This window comes from Physella acuta, unplaced genomic scaffold (assembly GCF_028476545.2).
Source record: "Physella acuta isolate Inbredline_101_S28 unplaced genomic scaffold, ASM2847654v3 ptg000602l, whole genome shotgun sequence".
NCBI classification, from domain to species: Eukaryota; Metazoa; Mollusca; class Gastropoda; family Physidae; genus Physella; species Physella acuta.
Window position 1 is genome coordinate 146,403 of NW_026732121.1, and position 21,154 is coordinate 167,556.

Here is a 21,154-nt window from a genome sequence, read left to right on the forward strand (position 1 = left end):
TTTTAAGGGTCTCAGTTAAAAAGGTCTCAGTTAAAAGGGTCTCAGTTAAAAGGGTCCGAGTTTTAAGGGTCTCAGTTAAAAAGGTCTCAGTTAAAAGGGTCTCAGTGAAAAGGGTCTCATTTAAAAGGGTCTCAGTTAAAAGGGTCTCAGTTCATAGAAATCTGAACGTACACATGAACTTTTCACGCAATAAAATTTAATGCGTTGCTTTCTTAGTGAAATCTACACCATGAAATATCCATGTCTTTCATTGTACAACATGCAGCTTACAATAATCTGACCAAGGTCATACAATAATCATAAGCTGACCAAGGTCATACAAGGGATGGGTAGTATGCGTGTGATGAGTAAGGTGAGGTAGGGTGGGTGTGTTGGTGGGGGTGGGGTGGGTGTGATGGTAGGGTGGGTGGGACAAATGCGCTAGTAACCTTCCGTCAAAAACAAGGCATGCATCTGGTATTGTAGAACGCAAGGGACAGTTTCAAATGTGTGTACAAAATATTTCCACCGAGGCGTGGACAGCGGACGTGTTGGAGCGGTGCATGACGGTTACTTTTCTCAACTGTGACGGGAAGGCGACCCCTGGCGGCTCTTCTCCTTACAGCTCTGTATAGCCGGGTAGCTATTGTAAGATCTTGTATTTCTGTATAGCCGGGTAGCTATTGTAAGATCTTGTATTTCTGTATAGTCGGGTAGCTATTGTAAGATATTTTATCTTTGTATAGCCAGGTAGCTATTGTAAGATATTTTATCTCTGTGTAGCCGGGTAGCTATTGTAAGATCTTTTATTTCTGTATAGCCGGGTTGCTATTGTAAGATCTTTTATTTCTGTATAGCCGGGTAGCTATTTAAAAATCTTTTGTGTGTAGGTGTATTATGCGTTTACCTCTGTATATATAGGTGACTTAAAACATGACTTGCTGACCTGAGTGGTTAAAAAACGTTGCTGACTTAAATTAATTCGTTAAAAAAAACATGAATGACATAAATTGATTCGTTAAAAAACATGACTTGCTGAAATTGAACAGGTAGAACCGGCACGGTAGTAAATCTTTTTTTTTCTTGCACACAACATGTCGTCAGCAGAGCAGAGGCCACGTCACTTCTACAAGTTACCACAAAGTTACCACTAGCTGTCTGTAAGTCTGTTCTTTATACTGGCACAAATGCCACTTCCGATGTGACGTCACTGGGTGATTACATTTGCCCCCCCCCCCCCCCCCCCCCCCGAAAGAAAACTCAGCATCCGTAGAGTTAAGGTTTAAAGGCTTACAGTCTACGGGTAAAAAAAAGACTCGCCAAGAACGACTTTAATTATTTGTTTGAAAGTTGTTACAAGTAATTTACTGCCTGTGGGGAGGGGATTGGGAGGAGTAGGGTGTGGGGGGGGGTAGGGGTGAGGTAATTATCGACTTATGGTCAGCATTTTTTTCTCTAGTAGTTATATCCGTGCCTTAATCTTATATTTATGGCTGGTCTTCAGGTTGTCGGGTTGGTGGAGGTCTTTGGGTTGTCGAGTTGGTGGAGGTCTTCGGGTTGTTTTAATGGTGGAGGTCTTTGGGTTGTCGAGTTGGTGGAGGTCTTTGGGTTGTCGAGTTGGTGGAGGTCTTCGGGTTGTTTTAATGGTGGAGGTCTTTGGGTTGTCGAGTTGGTGGAGGTCTTTGGGTTGTCGAGTTGGTGGAGGTCTTCGGGTTGTTTTAATGGTGGAGGTCTTTGGGTTGTCGAGTTGGTGGAGGTCTTTGGGTTGTCCAGTTGGTGGAGGTCTTTGGGTTGTCGAGTTGGTGGAGGTCTTCGGGTTGTTTTAATGGTGGAGGTCTTTGGGTTGTCGGGTTGGTGGAGGTCTTCAGGTTGTCGGGTTGGTGGAGGTCTTCAGGTTGTTTTAATGGTGGAGGTCTTTGGGTTGTCGAGTTTGTGGAGGTCTTTGGGTTGTTTTAATGGTGGAGGTCTTTGGGTTGTTTTAATGGTGGAGGTCTTTGGGTTGTCCAGTTGGTGGAGGTCTTTGGGTTGTCGAGTTGGTGGAGGTCTTCGGGTTGTCCAGTTGGTGGAGGTCTTTGGGTTGTTTTAATGGTGGAGGTCTTTGGGTTGTCGAGTTGGTGGAGGTCTTTGGGTTGTCCAGTTGGTGGAGGTCTTTGGGTTGTTTTAATGGTGGAGGTCTTTGGGTTGTCGAGTTGGTGGAGGTCTTTGGGTTGTCCAGTTGGTGGAGGTCTTCAGGTTGTCCAGTTGGTGGAGGTCTTCAGGTTGTCCAGTTGGTGGAGGTCTTCAGGTTGTCCAGTTGGTGGAGGTCTTTGGGTTGTCCAGTTGGTGGAGGTCTTTGGGTTGTTTTAATGGTGGAGGTCTTTGGGTTGTCCAGTTGGTGGAGGTCTTTGGGTTGTTTTAATGGTGGAGGTCTTTGGGTTGTTTTAATGGTGGAGGTCTTTGGGTTGTCCAGTTGGTGGAGGTCTTTGGGTTGTTTTAATGGTGGAGGTCTTTGGGTTGTTTTAATGGTGGAGGTCTTTGGGTGGTCCAGTTGGTGGAGGTCTTTGGGTTGTCCAGTTGGCGGAGATCTTTGGGTTGTCGAATTGGTGGAGGTCTTTGGGTTGTTTTAATGGTGGAGGTCTTTGGGTTGTTTTAATGGTGGAGGTTTTTGGGTTGTTTTAGTGGTGGAGGTCTTTGGGTTGTTTTAATGGTGTAGGTCTTTGCCTGGTCATTAGGTCACATGTTAAGGTCATCGAGCTCTCTAGGCCAGCCACCACGTGTCACACGACGTCTCGCGCCATAGCGTGACGCCAGCAGGACACGTGACCTTTACACCGAATGTAGGTTACTCTTATCGTCTGCTAGACAAACACTTTCCTCTGGAGCTTGATCAACATCTCAACGTGAGGTACCAAAACAAGCAAATATTGCCCAATACCTGACGATCATAAAGCAAGCAAATATTGTGCTTTGGGAAAAGTCCTATCTCTTAAAATAACGAAACAAAGCAAATATTGCTTGCTGCAGTGTGATAGTAAAACAAGCAAATATTGCCTGATACGTGTGTTGGCAAAACAAGCAGAAACTGCGTCTTGCCGACCTGTACAGTGCAAACATGTGCCGGTAAGATTTATTGAGCGTAGAAAGCCTGTAAGTAAATAAACGATATCCTGGCCGTGGCCACATTAGCTGGCCCAGACCTTGGCCATCTAATGGCCCCTGACTCAATCACTGGGAATATCAGCGCCAATATCAGGTCATCCCCCAGTCCCCCACCCTCCACCCACCTCCCACCCACTGACCAGGCGATGCCCGCAAGTCTGCCACTCCCCCCCCCCCCCCCCCCCAACTCCGAGATGTTCGTCCGTCACGACCGCAGCCAGCCGACAACAACATGGGGGCGGGGGGGGGGGGGGGGTGAGCGGGGTAAATAAACATGTTGTTAAAATTAGATTAATGTGGTAAACAACAGCAACCGCTGGTAGCGACAGCAACTCACCCACCTCTGGCACGCGCTCACCAACGGTGCTGTCGTCTGCTGCGTCATCGTCTGATTGGCTGAAAGGACAGGCCTAGATTTTGTTAAATACAGCCTACAGAAATATACTAGTCCTAAATCATTTGTCCTCAAGATCATTTGTCCTGAGATCTTTTGTCCTGAGATCTTTTGTCCTGAGACCATTTGTCCTGAGACCATTTGTCCTGACCTAGTTTATAACGGAACTCTAAACATCTTTTAATCACGTGATTTTGTTGTTGACTAGACACCTGGCCTCACGCTGTCAACTTGTGTCTACTGACAACGTGAACTTTCACGTGTGGTCACGTTAGTGATCACGCGGATCACGTGATCACAGACAAAATGTTTACACAGTCACGTCCAGTTATTTAAATGTCCTCCCCCTCCCCCTCCCACACAGGTCAGGGACTGACCCAGACCTTCAAATGACACCCGTCCGCTATTGAACTAAGCTAAATATAGACGGCCATCTTTGTTTTTACACTTGATGACATTGAAGAATAAGAAGCGTTTGATTGGCTGGTGTTGGCAGCTGCTATTTGATTGGCTGGTATGTGAAGCCGCGTGTCACGTGTCAATCGCCAGTGTATGATTTACGTCTCGTCTCATGCTAGAGATTTAGGGAAAAGTTAGTTTTAGATTTCATATTTCATGCTAGAGAAATAGAGAAAAGTTAGTTTTAGATTTCATATTTCATGCTAGAGATATAGAGAAAAGTTAGTTTTAGATTTCATATTTCATGCTAGAGAAATAGAGAAAAGTTAGTTTTAGATTTCATATTTCATGCTAGAGATATAGAGAAAAGTTAGTTTTAGATTTCATATTTCATGCTAGAGATATTAAGTTCAGTTTCATATTTTATAATAGTGTTATCGAGTTTTATATTTCATGCCAACGTTATCCAGTTCTATATTTCATGCTAGTGTTATCAAGTCAACTTAATATTTCACGCTAGCCTATTTTTTTAAAAGTTGAGTGTGTTAGCTTTCAGTCTCTATCTATAACCTGGACATTTGGGGTGGACGGTTGGGGGCTGTTGGGGTGTCACTCGTGGCCTCCTGGTCCACTTCTTCCTCACCGACTTCCGTTGTTGTTGAACTTAGTGATCTGAAAATACATTTGAATGACTAATTAAGTATATTAATTACATTTAAAATGTAAAGGTTCTTGCGTTATGGCTGAAATTAACTTGAAAGTTGTTTTTTTAAACGTTGACTTACATTCTTATAAGAAATGACCCCCAAGACAAGCATACGTGTAAAGAAATGACCCCAAAGACTAGCATGCGTGTAAAGAAATGACCCCCAAGACAAGCATGCGTGTAAAGAAATGACCCCAAAGACTAGCATGCGTGTAAAGAAATGACCCCCAAGACTAGTATGCGTGTAAAGAAATGACCGCCAGACAAGCATGCGTGTAGAGAAATGATGGCACGTTTAGATAAAGGTGAACAAAGCACAGAACCCCTCCTGGTCCCCTCCACACTAAAGGCCGACCCCAACCTACGTGGGACCCCTGTTGATCCCAATTAAAAACTTTGCTGATTTTTTCGCGTCTGCTGGCTAGCCTAAAAAGGGAGGTCAGCCTGGCATTGACTTCTGGCAATGGAACGAGATCTGACGAGATCTGACGAGATCTGACAAGATCTTCCTTAGAGTATTCTCATGCTCCGGAACTGCTTCAATTTACCGCGAGACTTGGTTTCAAAACGAGACGGCCCAGTTTACCCTTGTCACGTGGTTCATCTAGCGCGTGCATTCGTTATTTTATACGGCTCCTAGAGGTCAGTCCCCACACTCCATCAATAGAGGGGCCCAGTGGATACAGGGGGCCCAGTGGATACAGGGGGCCCAGTGGATACAGGGGGGGCAGTGGATAGAGGGGGCCCAGTGGATACAGGGGGCCCAGTGGATACAGGGGGCCCAGTGAATACAGGGGGCCCAGTGAATACAGGGGGCCCAGTGGATACAGGGGGCCCAGTGGATACAGGGGGCCCAGTGGATACAGGGGGCCCAGTGGATACAGGGGGGCAGTGGATACAGGGAGGCCCGGTGGATACAGGGGGCCCAGTGGATAGAGGGGGCCCAGTGGATACAGGGGGCCCAGTGGATAGAGGGGGCCCAGTGGATACAGGGGGCCCAGTGGATACAGGGGGCCCAGTGGATAGAGGGGGCCCAGTGGATACAGGGGGCCCAGTGGATACAGGGGAGCAGTGGATACAGGGGGCCCAGTGGATACAGGGGGCCCAGTGGATACAGGGGGGCAGTGGATACAGGGAGGCCCGGTGGATACAGGGGGGCAGTGGATACAGGGGGGGGGGGCGCCCAGTGGATACAGGGGGCAGTGGATACAGGGGGCCCAGTGAATACAGGGGGGCAGTGGATACAGGGGGGGGCGCCCAGTGGATACAGGGGGCAGTGGATACAGGGGGCCCAGTGAATACAGGGGGGCAGTGGATATAGGGGCCCAGTGGATACAGGGGGGCAGTGGATATAGGGGGCCCAGTGGATACAGGGGGGCCCAGAGGATACAGGGGGCCCAGTGGATAGAAGGGGTGGATTAGTTTTATACAAGGTAAGGGAAGTAGTTTTAGAATGTGGCCTACAAATTATACGGCCAACAAAAACTTGGCCATTATGAATATAACCAACGATGTATGTGGTCAGCCAAACGTCATCCGTGGCAAGTCTCAAGGGTGACCTTATGTGCATTCAACTGCCGCTTTACATCACCCGTTCATTCAACTGCCGCTTTACATCACCCGTTCATTCAACTGCCGCTTTACATCACCCGTTCATTCAACTGCCGCTTTACATCACCCGTTCATTCAACTGCTGCTTTACATCACCTGTTCATTCAACTGCCGCTTTACATCACCCGTTGAAAGTGCGGCCACCCTTAGACGGCCAACATTGGGACCATCGTAATAAACAACCGCAACCAAGAATAGATTGTAGTGTCTCCCACCCCCCCCCCCACCCTGCTCCCCCTCCCCCTCTTAGTATTCTGATTATCTTTAATTTCCCCCACGCAATGCAAATCTGTCCCGAGCTGAATCAGGTCAGAGGTCAGAGGTCAGAGGTCAGAGGTCAGAGTGACGAACATCCGGCACATCTCGTCATGAGGGTCATAATGCAATGAGCTCATTCAACTCCGAAAACTCCGCCTTCTCTCATTCAACTGTCAAAACTCCGCCCCTCTCTTCAACTCCCAAAACTCCACCCCCTCTCATTCAACTGTCGAAACTCCGCCCCTCTCTTCAACTCCCCAAACTCCAGCCCCTCCTTATCAACTCCCAAAACTCCCCCCCCCCTCCTATTCAACTCTCAAAACTCCTCTCATTCAAATCCCAAACCTCCACCCGTCTAATTCAACTTCGAAAACTCCACCTTCTCTCATTCAACTCCCAAAACTCCACCCGCTCGCATTCAAATCCCAAAACTCCACCCCCTCTAATTCGAATCCCAAAACTCCGCCCCTCTCAATCAACTCCCAAAACTCCACCCCTCGCATTCAAATCCCAAAACTCCACCTCCTCTCATTTAACTCCTATAACTCCGCCCCTCTCATTCAACTCCCCAAACTCCACCCCCTCTCATTCAACTCCTATAACTCCGCCTTCTCTTATTCAACTCCCAAAACTCCGCCCCTCCAATTCAACTCCCAAAACTCCACCCCCTCTCATTCAACTCCTATAACTCCGCCCCTCTCATTCAACTCCCCAAACTCCACCCCCTCTCATTCAACTCCTATAACTCCGCCTTCTCTTATTCAACTCCCAAAACTCCGCCCCTCCAATTCAACTCCCAAAACTCCACCCCCTCTCATTCAACTCCTATAACTCCGCCCCTCTCATTCAACTCCCAAAACTCCACCCCCTCTCTAATTCAACCCTCAAAACTCCACCTTCTCTCATTTAATTATTGACTTACCGAATGTGTCAAGTCAACTTATGACTTACCGAATGTGTCAAGTCAAATGATGACTTTAAAAATACAAACTCGTGATTTTAAATTTGAGGTTTTCCATTTGAAATCACGTAATCAATTTGAGAACACAAATGGCGCTATGTCGTCTAGTCCAACCCAATTCACAAAGCTAACATTTATTGCTCACTGTTCAGTACAAAAAAATAACTCTAAATTATTGATTCAAAAATCTCTCGCAATAAAAGAAATTTTGTAAAACTATTTTTTTTAATAATGTTAGAAATGTGTGTAGAAATGTTTGATAATGTTAAACCTTAGGCGGGGGCGGGGGGGGGGGGGGGGGAGAATAAGAGCAGGCTATAGCCACAACAATGTAACAGATGTTCATTTTGCAACCTGAACGAAATCAAATTGTATTTTCAAAAATACGGACAGGGAAAAATGGAAACAATTAGACATTTCACAATCAGAACAGAATTTGATGGCTTCATATTAGATCCGCTCCACGGTGGGGGGGGGGGGGGGTGTAGGGGGGCGCCCACCCCAGTCTGTGACGTGTGGTTGGTAAACAGAACATTGGAGGTAGATTGACTAACGTGTGCCGTCAAAACAATCGAACATCAGAACATAAAATACCAGAACACCAGAACAGCAGAATATTAGAACATCAGAACATCAGAACATTAGAACATTAGAACATCGAACATCAGAACATCAGAACATACAACATTAGAACATCAGAACATAGAACATACAACATTAGAACATCAAAACATCAGAATAAATAAACATAGGAACATAGAACATCAGAACATAGAACATACAACACCAGAACACCAGAACATAGAACGTCAGAACATCAGAGAAATACATTCTTCTGTGACGTACATACATAAAACATCTCTCTCTCTCTCTCGCTCCCTCCCGCTCTCTCTCCCTCCCTCCCCTCTCCCTCCCCATCTCTCTCTCTCGCTCCCTCCCGCTCTCTCTCCCTCCCTCCCCTCTCCCTCCCCATCTCTCTCCCTCCCCTCTCTCTCTCTCCCTCCCCTCTCTCTCGCCCTCTCTCTTCCCCCCTCCCCCCCCTCTCTCTCCCACATTTGTTTAATAAAAAATCTAAAGAAACATTATACCTGAGACGTCAATCATACAACGTCTAGAGGAGTATTGTAATCGTGCTGAAAATCGACATTTTGACATCTTGGAATTTTAAATCACTTGAGTCGGAAAAACGTATTTGCAATTGGTCTGTACGTCTGCGTGTCTGTCTGTGAATACGATAACTTGAGTGCATTTTCGGTTTTCTTGACGCAATTTGATATACTATTAGTATACGAAATTGGTGGTTTTTTCTTTCAACTTTTGAGCGATGTTAAGTAAGTGAAGTGGTACTCACTCTACTTCCAGTTTCTCAAAACCAGATAACTTGCGTACCATTTACGTTATATCAACGAGATTCCACATTAAGTTTTAGATTCTAAGCGCAGGTTTCTGTCATTTTGTGAACTGTTTCCGGTAACTGGAAGTATTACTTTACTATATTTCCGTGTAAAAATGATAACTTGAGTAGTTTGAGTTAAGTTGACGAAAGATCATACATAAGTATAAGATCATGAACTGATTACTTTCGATTTTTGAATGACCTCCAATAACAAGAAGGGTACTTAACTCTATTTTTCTTTTTAAAAAATACCAATAACTCGATTACCATTTCGGTTTGGTAAGCGAAATTTTATAAATGGGTAAAACTTTTTATGCTCTTGATACTGTTAAATTTTGAGTGATTTCCGGTTTCCGGAAGTAATACTGCACGAGATTTCCGATTTCACAAAAATTATAAGAATGTGATCATTTTTAAAAAATTAATTTTGGCCCGCAATTTTTACTTTCTCGTTTACGAAGTATAGAGGAAGTATTGTAATCGTACAAAAACACAAAATCTCGACGTTTTACACCTCCCTGAGTCGGAAAAACATAGTTTTGCAATTTAGTCCGTATGTCTGTGTGTATGTATGTATGTATGTATGAGTGCCTTGTCTGTTAAAATGATAACTTGAATACCGTAACAGCTAGATTGATGAAATTTCATATATATTTTATATCAAAAGCTTAATTCTATTTCAACTTTTCGGCGATTTCCGGTAACCGGAAGTGGAAATGATTCTACTTTTGGTTTTTCAAAAGTACTGTTTCAGATAAATAAACGAAATTTTACATATAAGTAAAAATATCTAATTCTAATTTGAGTAATTTCCGTTGACCGGAAGTTGTGTTTCAGCTCTATATTCGATTGCTAAAAAAACGAATATGAATTTAAAAGTACTAATAAATATTCCGCACTATTATACACACATTGTTTGCTGTTGACTTGATGCGCAATCGTGTTTTCTACCAGATTCTATTCTATTTTAAAAAGGCTAAGTAATTAAAAATTGATTAAAAATTATGTTTGTATAAGAATATTCGAGAAAGTTTAGGGGAGATCACTCCCGCTTTCTTTTTTTTGCGATTCTTTTCTATTTAAAGTGTGTATAATAGAGCGGAAAATTAGTGCTTTATAATTGGGTATTTCGCTTTTTTTCCGATTACTCAAAGACCTTCAGAATTTTATACTCTCAATATATTGTAAGACATTTTCACTTTCTAAAAAAAAATTGTTTTTCCGCACACTTCTGTATTTCATTAGCCCTATCGCACTGGAAGTGGCTCCCCTTTACTGTTATGTTAGAATATACGAGAAAGTTTAGACGAGATCACCCCCGCATCTCATTATTTGTTTTTGTTTTTTAGAAAGTGCTAAGACACAGCTAGAAGTATTTTGATGGATTGTTTCCCCTGTTTTTGTTTCAGATCTGCAAGGCCAACAACTCGAGGGCCCAGCTTGTCCAGGGGCGGGTCCAGAGAAACTCTTCTCCCGTCGAGGCGGGGAACATCCGCATCACCGTCATGCTGCTGACCATCTCCTTCAGCTTCCTGCTGACCACGCTGCCCTCGAACCTCTCCAACATCGTCTCCTACTGGGTCAACATCAACGGCAGCCAGCTGACTCAGACCAAGGCCGTGCTGATGACGGCCGTCAGCTCGCTGCTCATGTACCTCAACCACTCCGTCAACTTCATCCTCTACTGCGCCACGGGCCGCAGGTTCCGGGCCATGGTCACGCGCTGCTTCTGCTCCAAGATCATCCGGCCCCGCACGGTGCCCACCCTGGACCACAGCCACCACCTCTTCTGCTCCAGGAAGCGGCTGGACGGCCAGAAGTCGGCCACCAGCGAGGAGAGTCAGGTCTGACGGCCAAGGGAGCCTCTGGACCTACCCGCAACACGTGACATCGAGCTTCAAGAGCAACACGGGCACACCGGAAATTGGTTAGCCGTACCCATCTTGCTTGAAAGTCAGGTGTGATCACCTGTAAGGTCCAGAAGCTCCCATAATCTGCACGCTCGTGCTTTAGCAGGTGTCATCTCACCTGGACGTGTGCTATAGCAGGTGTCATCTCACCTGGATATTGCTATAGCAGGTGTCATCTCACCTGGATGTGCTATAGCAGGTGTCATCTCACCTGGACGTGCTATAGCAGGTGTCGTCTCACCTGGATATTGCTATAGCAGGTGTCATCTCACCTGGACGTGTGCTATAGCAGGTGTCATCTCACCTGGACGTGCTATAGCAGGTGTCATCTCACCTGGATATTGCTATAGCAGGTGTCATCTCACCTGGATATTGCTATAGCAGGTGTCATCTCACCTGGACGTGCTATAGCAGGTGTCATCTCACCTGGATATTGCTATAGCAGGTGTCATCTCACCTGGATGTGCTATAGCAGGTGTCATCTCACCTGGACGTGCTATAGCAGGTGTCATCTCACCTGGATATTGCTATAGCAGGTGTCATCTCACCTGGATATTGCTATAGCAGGTGTCATCTCACCTGGATATTGCTATAGCAGGTGTCATCTCACCTGGACGTGCTATAGCAGGTGTCATCTCACCTGGACGTGTGCTATAGCAGGTGTCATCTCACCTGGATATTGTTATAGCAGGTGTCATCTCACCTGGACGTGCTATAGCAGGTGTCATCTCACCTGGACGTGTGCTATAGCAGGTGTCATCTCACCTGGATATTGCTATAGCAGGTGTCATCTCACCTGGACGTGCTATAGCAGGTGTCATCTCACCTGGACGTGCTATAGCAGGTGTGAGCCCACTATGATCTACCAATGTGCGTGACTCCCGCCAAACGTCCCGTGAGAAAACTGCTTGAATCGATTAGCTAATCAACTGACCTGGTCAACCAACCAATTAACGATTCTTAATTAACCTTTCATGAAAGATAAGCCAGCGGTTTGTAATTACAATACAACAACATGTGTTTTTTTTGACAACCTTCTACAGCAGTAGCCGAGGCGTCTCACAGAGGGGCGCCAGTATTTGACGTCTCTCACAGAGGGGCGCCAGTACCCCGGCGTCTCTCACAGAGGGGCGCCAGTACCCCGGCGTCTCTCACAGAGGGGCGCCAGTACCCCGGCGTCTCTAACAGAGGGAGAATATTATACAGGTCTGTTTACATGACTTCGGGAGTCAGAAGTCATAAAACCAGAAAACCTACTAGTGGCGTGTACATATTGAGTCATGGACTCCACTTGTCTTGATATATTTATTATTGTCAGTGGCGTCTAGCAATTCTTTTTTAACACTGTGTCGTTTACCCTGGGTATCCACAGTGTGTCGTATATATGTCTGACTTATGATTTTGTATAGTTGATTGTCCTGCCCGGACACACGCGGACATTAGATTGTCCTGCCCGGACACACGCGGAGATAGATGTTAGAAAATGTTTCCTGTAAATATCTTGATGGTTTCTCGTTGATTGCCCCCCCCCCCCCCCCCCTGTCTCTGTGAATCTTGAGGCCCCGCTCACTGACTCGCCTCTACGTCTGATGCGGCACTGACTCGCCTCTACGTCTGACGCGGCACTGACTCGCCTCTACGTCTGACGCAGCACTGACTCGCCTCTACGTCTGACGCGGCACTGACTCGCCTCTACGTCTGACGCAGCACTGACTCGCCTCTACGTCTGACGTGGCACTGACTCGCCTCTACGTCTGACGCGGCACTGACTCGCCTCTACGTCTGACGCGGCACTGACTCGCCTCTACGTCTGACGCGGCACTGACTCGCCTCTACGTCTGACGCGGCACTGACTCGCCTCTACGTCTGACGCGGGATTTTATGACGCCATTTCGTTTCAATTATTTGATCGAAAAATCTGGCAAACATTTTGTTAAATTAGTAAACAAAATGTTTGCCCGATATTTTGGTACCATCGCTGTATAAAAATATGAAACTATTTACAAACAGTTTGAATTTAATTTAAACGCTTTTTGTTTAATTATGAGATAGAAATTTTGTTTACATTTTTGTCAACCTTTCGACCGACATTTGAACTGATTTTCTAACCCTTCTGCCGACATTTTTTCACCTGATTTTTCTAAGCTTTAATTTAGCTTTCTCTGTTTTGTGTCAACTCTTGTAACTCAATTCTCTCCCCTTAAAATCAAGCGATTCGTTACACACGTATTCGTAACTGACTGCAACGCAAGAATCTATAATTTCTAAAAACCTGATTTGATATTAAATACGACGTTAAGATTAATTAAAAGATGACTAAATCCAATAATGAACGAATCGACAACACGATTAGGTTTTAGTGGTCGCTCTCTCAGCTTGGTAAACTCATGTTAACTGTGATGGGCCGTGGTGGGCAGTGGTGGGCAGTGGTAAACTTTGGTGGGCAGTGGTGGGCCGTGGTGGGCAGTGGTGGGCAGTGGTAAACTTTGGTGGGCAGTGGTGGGCAGTGGTAAACTTTGGTGGGCAGTGGTGAACTTTGGTGGGCAGTGGTGAACTATGGTGGGCAGTGGTGGGCAGTGGTGAACTGTGGTGGGCAGTGGTAAACTTTGGTGGGCAGTGGTAAACTTTGGTGGGCAGTGGTAAACTTTGGTGGGCCGTGGTGGGCAGTGGTGGGCAGTGGTGAACTATGGTGGGCAGTGGTGGGCAGTGGTGAACTGTGGTGGGCAGTGGTAAACTTTGGTGGGCAGTGGTAAACTTTGGTGGGCAGTGGTAAACTTTGGTGGGCCGTGGTGGGCAGTGGTGGGCAGTGGTGGGCAGTGGTGGGCCGTGGTGGGCAGTTGTAAACTTTGGTGGGCAGTGGTGGGCCGTGGTGGGCAGTGGTGGGCAGTGGTAAACTTTGGTGGGCAGTGGTAAACTTTGGTGGGCCGTGGTGGGCAGTGGTGGGCCGTGGTGGGCAGTGGTGGGCAGTGGTAAACTTTGGTGGGCAGTGGTGGGCCGTGGTGGGCAGTGGTGGGCAGTGGTAAACTTTGGTGGGCAGTGGTGGGCAGTGGTAAACTTTGGTGGGCAGTGGTGAACTTTGGTGGGCAGTGGTGGGCAGTGGTGAACTATGGTGGGCAGTGGTGGGCAGTGGTGAACTGTGGTGGGCAGTGGTAAACTTTGGTGGGCAGTGGTAAACTTTGGTGGGCAGTGGTAAACTTTGGTGGGCCGTGGTGGGCAGTGGTGGGCAGTGGTGAACTATGGTGGGCAGTGGTGGGCAGTGGTGAACTGTGGTGGGCAGTGGTAAACTTTGGTGGGCCGTGGTGGGCAGTGGTGGGCAGTGGTAAACTTTGGTGGGCAGTGGTGGGCAGTGGTGAACTATGGTGGGCAGTTGTAAACTTTGGTGGGCAGTGGTGGGCAGTGGTGGGCCGTGGTGGGCCGTGGTGGGCCGTGGTGGGCCGTGGTGGGCAGTGGTGAACTGTGGTGGGCAGTGGTGGGCAGTGGTGAACTATGGTGGGCAGTTGTAAACTTTGGTGGGCAGTTGTAAACTTTGGTGGGCAGTTGTAAACTTTGGTGGGCAGTGGTGGGCAGTGGTGGGCCGTGGTGGGCCGTGGTGGGCAGTGGTAAACTTTGGTGGGCAGTTGTAAACTTTGGTGGGCAGTTGTAAACTTTGGAGGGCAGTGGTGGGCAGTGGTAAACTATGGTGGGCAGTTGTAAACTTTGGTGGGCAGTGGTGAACTGTGGTGGGCAGTGGTGAACTGTGGTGAACTGTGGTGGGCAGTGGTGAACTGTGGTGAACTGTGGTGGGCAGTGGTGAACTGTGGTGAACTGTGGTGGGCCGCGGTGCGCCTTAGTGAACAGAGTTTAAATACTCACATGTCCGAGAGCCCACTGAAAAGGGGGCAGATAATTTTGGTTCAGAGTTGTGACCGCCATTTATTGATCGGATTTTAAAGCCAATATTTATAGCCACTGAAAGGATTGATTTGTAAACTTATTTATCGATTTTCTAATTAGATTATGAAAATGTAAAAGTTATTACAAATAAAAGTTTTGGCCGCCATTTTGTTTCAGTGATTTAGTCAAACATTCCACAAACAAGTGTGGCTGTATAAATGTTATCGTTTTTTTGTTCATAAATCACTAACATAACTGGAAAAATAAATGAAAAAATAAACGTGTTTGTTAATACACCTGGATGAGTTGTAAGGTTTTTGTTAACTGTGGTGTGCTGGGTGTGTCGCAGCCGTGTTGACCTTTGTATGTTGACCTTGGTGTGTTGACCTTGGTGTGTTGACCTTGGTCACATTGTTTGTATGGTCACTGGTCTTGTCGGTCCTTTGACGTTTACTAATTGCTTTAATTAGATCCAATCAACTAGAACATTCAAGGTCACGTAAAGGCAACCCGCACTTTGAGTTTAATGAACGTCACAAGATTGTACTTCAACGGTTTACTGGACGTCACAAAATTGTACTTCAACGGTTAATTGGACGTCACAAAATTGTACTTTAACGGTTAACTGGACGTCACAAGATTGTACTTCAACGGTTTACTGGACGTCACAAAATTGTACTTCAACGATTAACTGGACGTCACAAAATTGTACTTCAACGGTTAATTGGACGTCACAAAATAGTACTTCAACGGTTTACTGGACGTCACAAGATTGTACTTCAACGATTAACTGGACGACACTTTGATGACCATCGATGATTGAGACGGCCACACGGATTGTGTTTTCCCACAAATATATGAGCACTTTTTCTTCGATAGCACCACAAGCTAGCACCACACGATAGCACCACACGATAGCACCACACGATAGCACCACACAATAGCACCACACGGTAGCACATACCAATTACAACATCATTTGGACACATACCAATTACAACATCATTTGGACACATACCAATTACAACATCATTTAGACACATACCAATTACAACATCATTCTGACACATACCAATTACAAGATCATTCGGACACATACCAATTACAACATCATTCTGACACATACCAATTACAACATCATTTAGACACATACCAATTACAACATCATTCTGACACATACCAATTACAACATCATTTAGACACATACCAATTACAACATCATTTGGACACATACCAATTACAACATCATTTGGACACATACCAATTACAACATCATTTGGACACATACCAATTACAACATCATTTGGACACATACCAATTACAACATCATTTGGACACATACCAATTACAACATCATTTGGACACATACCAATTACAACATCATTTGGACACATACCAATTACAACATCATTTGGACACATACCAATTACAACATCATTAGGACACATACCAATTACAACATCATTTGGACACATACCAATTACAACATCATTTAGACACATACCAATTACAACATCATTCTGACACATACCAATTACAAGATCATTCGTACGTATACCAATTACAACATCATTCTGACACATACCAATTACAACATCATTTAGACACATACCAATTACAACATCATTCTGACACATACCAATTACAACATCATTTAGACACATACCAATTACAACATCATTCTGACACATACCAATTACAACATCATTTAGACACATACCAATTACAACATCATTTGGACACATACCAATTACAACATCATTTGGACACATACCAATTACAACATCATTCTGACACATACCAATTACAACATCATTTGGACACATACCAATTACAACATCATTTGGACACATACCAATTACAACATCATTTGGACACATACCAATTACAACATCACATGGACACATACCAATTACAACATCATTCTGACACATACCAATTACAACATCATTTGGACACATACCAATTACAACATCATTTGGACACATACCAATTACAACATCATTCTGACACATACAAATTACAACATCATTTGGACACATACCAATTACAACATCATTTGGACACATACCAATTACAACATCATTTGGACACATACCAATTACAACATCATTCTGACACATACCAATTACAACATCATTTGGACACATACCAATTACAACATCATTCTGACACATACCAATTACAACATCATTTTGACACATACCAATTACAACATCATTTGGACACATACCAATTACAACATCATTCTGACACATACCAATTACAACATCATTTGGACACATACCAATTACAACATCATTTGGACACATACCAATTACAACATCATTTGGACACATACCAATTACAACATCATTTGGACACATACCAATTACAACATCATTCTGACACATACCAATTACAACATCATTTGGACACATACCAATTACAACATCATTTGGACACATACCAATTACAACATCATTTGGACACATACCAATTACAACATCACATGGACACATACCAATTACAACATCATTCTGACACATACCAATTACAACATCACATGGACACATACCAATTACAACATCATTCTGACACATACCAATTACAACATCATTTGGACACATACCAATTACAACATCATTTGGACACATACCAATTACAACATCATTCTGACACATACCAATTACAACATCATTTGGACACATACCAATTACAACATCATTTGGACACATACCAATTACAACATCATTTGGACACATACCAATTACAACATCATTCTGACACATACCAATTACAACATCATTTGGACACATACCAATTACAACATCATTCTGACACATACCAATTACAACATCATTTGGACACATACCAATTACAACATCATTTGGACACATACCAATTACAACATCATTCTGACACATACCAATTACAACATCATTTGGACACATACCAATTACAACATCATTTGGACACATACCAATTACAACATCATTTGGACACATACCAATTACAACATCATTTGGACACATACCAATTACAACATCATTCTGACACATACCAATTACAACATCATTTGGACACATACCAATTACAACATCATTTGGACACATACCAATTACAACATCATTTGGACACATACCAATTACAACATCACATGGACACATACCAATTACAACATCATTCTGACACATACCAATTACAACATCATTTGGACAAATACCAATTGCAACATCATTTGGACACATACCAATTACAACATCATTCTGACACATACCAATTACAACATCATTTGGACACATACCAATTACAACATCATTTGGACACATACCAATTACAACATCATTTGGACACATACCAATTACAACATCATTTGGACACATACCAATTACAACATCATTTGGACACATACCAATTACAACATCATTTGGACACATACCAATTACAACATCATTCTGACACATACCAATTACAACATCATTTGGACACATACCAATTACAACATCATTTGGACACATACCAATTACAACATCATTTGGACACATATCAATTACAACATCACATGGACACATACCAATTACAACATCATTCTGACACATACCAATTACAACATCACATGGACACATACCAATTACAACATCATTCTGACACATACCAATTACAACATCATTTGGACACATACCAATTACAACATCATTTGGACACATACCAATTACAACATCATTCTGACACATACCAATTACAACATCATTTGGACACATACCAATTACAACATCATTTGGACACATACCAATTACAACATCATTTGGACACATACCAATTACAACATCATTCTGACACATACCAATTACAACATCATTTGGACACATACCAATTACAACATCATTCTGACACATACCAATTACAACATCATTTGGACACATACCAATTACAACATCATTTGGACACATACCAATTACAACATCATTCTGACACATACCAATTACAACATCATTTGGACACATACCAATTACAACATCATTTGGACACATACCAATTACAACATCATTTGGACACATACCAATTACAACATCATTTGGACACATACCAATTACAACATCATTCTGACACATACCAATTACAACATCATTTGGCCACATACGAATTACAACATCATTTGGACACATACCAATTACAACATCATTTGGACACATACCAATTACAACATCACATGGACACATACCAATTACAACATCATTCTGACACATACCAATTACAACATCATTTGGACACATACCAATTACAACATCATTTGGACACATACCAATTACAACATCATTCTGAAACATACCAATTACAACATCATTTGGACACATACCAATTACAACATCATTCTGACACATACCAATTACAACATCATTTGGACACATACCAATTACAACATCATTCTGACACATACCAATTACAACATCATTTGGACACATACCAATTACAACATCATTTGGACACATACCAATTACAACATCATTTGGACACATACCAATTACAACATCACATGGATACATACCAATTACAACATCATTCTGACACATACCAATTACAACATCATTTGGACACATACCAATTACAACATCATTTGGACACATACCAATTACAACATCATTCTGACACATACCAATTACAACATCATTTGGACACATACCAATTACAACATCATTTGGACACATACCAATTACAACATCATTTGGACACATACCAATTACAACATCATTCTGACACATACCAATTACAACATCATTTGGACACATACCAATTACAACATCATTCTGACACATACCAATTACAACATCATTTGGACACATACCAATTACAACATCATTTGGACACATACCAATTACAACATCATTCTGACACATACCAATTACAACATCATTTGGACACATACCAATTACAACATCATTTGGACACATACCAATTACAACATCATTTGGACACATACCAATTACAACATCATTTGGACACATACCAATTACAACATCATTCTGACACATACCAATTACAACATCATTTGGACACATACCAATTACAACATCATTTGGACACTTACCAATTACAACATCATTTGGACACATACCAAATACAACATCACATGGACACATACCAATTACAACATCATTCTGACACATACCAATTACAACATCACATGGACACATACCAATTACAACATCATTCTGACACATACCAATTACAACATCATTTGGACACATACCAATTACAACATCATTTGGACACATACCAATTACAACATCATTCTGACACATACCAATTACAACATCATTTGGACACATACCAATTACAACATCATTTGGACACATACCAATTACAACATCATTTGGACACATACCAATTACAACATCATTTTGACACATACCAATTACAACATCATTTGGACACATACCAATTACAACATCATTCTGACACATACCAATTACAACATCATTTGGACACATACCAATTACAACATCATTTGGACACATACCAATTACAACATCATTTGGACACATACCAATTACAACATCACATGGACACATACCAATTACAACATCATTCTGACACATACCAATTACAACATCATTTGGACACATACCAATTGCAACATCATTTGGACACATACCAATTACAACATCATTCTGACACATACCAATTACAACATCATTTGGACACATACCAATTACAACATCATTTGGACACATACCAATTACAACATCATTTGGACACATACCAATTACAACATCATTTGGACACATACCAATTACAACATCATTTGGACACATACCAATTACAACATCATTTGGACACATACCAATTACAACATCATTCTGACACATACCAATTACAACATCATTTGGACACATACCAATTACAACATCATTTGGACACATACCAATTACAACATCATTTGGACACATATCAATTACAACATCACATGGACACATACCAATTACAACATCATTCTGACACATACCAATTACAACATCACATGGACACATACCAATTACAACATCACATGGACACATACCAATTACAACATCATTCTGACACATACCAATTACAACATCATTTGGACACATACCAATTACAACATCACATGGACACATACTAATTACAACATCATTCTGACACATACCAATTACAACACCACATGGACACATACCTATTACAACATCATTTGGACACATACCAATTACAACATCATTTGGACACATACCAATTACAACATCATTCTGACACATACCAATTACAACATCATTTGGACACATACCAATTACAACATCATTTGGACACATACCAATTACAACATCATTTGGACACATACCAATTACAACATCATTCTGACACATACCAATTACAACATCATTTGGCCACATACCAATTACAACATCATTTGGACACATACCAATTACAACATCATTTGGACACATACCAATTACAACATCACATGGACACATACCAATTACAACATCATTCTGACACATACCAATTACAACATCATTTGGACACATACCAA

At 42.9% G+C, this 21,154-nt stretch overlaps 2 protein-coding genes across 2 annotated transcripts in view; one reads left to right on the top strand and one right to left on the bottom strand.

The window, feature by feature from the left end:
• The window catches only part of LOC131947635 (putative G-protein coupled receptor 139), a 48,447-nt gene extending 37,755 nt beyond the window's left edge, over positions 1 to 10,692 (top strand). The window contains exon 4 of the mRNA XM_059308869.1: positions 10,252 to 10,692. Coding sequence (XP_059164852.1) covers positions 10,252 to 10,692 — 441 coding nt within the window. The remainder of the gene's footprint in view (positions 1 to 10,251) is intronic.
• Positions 10,693 to 13,306: 2,614 nt separating this feature from the next.
• LOC131947636 (uncharacterized) lies at positions 13,307 to 14,664 on the bottom strand. The gene is made up of 2 exons (XM_059308870.1): positions 14,605 to 14,664; positions 13,307 to 14,236 (listed from the first exon to the last, which is right to left on the bottom strand). The coding sequence occupies exons 1-2, from the start codon at positions 14,662 to 14,664 to the stop codon at positions 13,307 to 13,309; spliced, it is 990 nt and encodes a 329-aa protein (XP_059164853.1).
• Positions 14,665 to 21,154: the final 6,490 nt, after the last annotated feature.

What these genes read in the sequence shown, in the direction of transcription:
- LOC131947636 (XM_059308870.1), bottom strand. Translation starts at nt 14,664, where the DNA reads ATGGCGGTCACAACTCTGAACCAAAATTATCTGCCCCCTTTTCAGTGG. An exon ending in TTCAGTGGGCTCTCGGACAT is followed by an intron (nt 14,237 to 14,604) that starts GTGAGTATTTAA and finishes TGCCCACCATAG; the next exon opens with TTCACCACTGCCCACCACTG.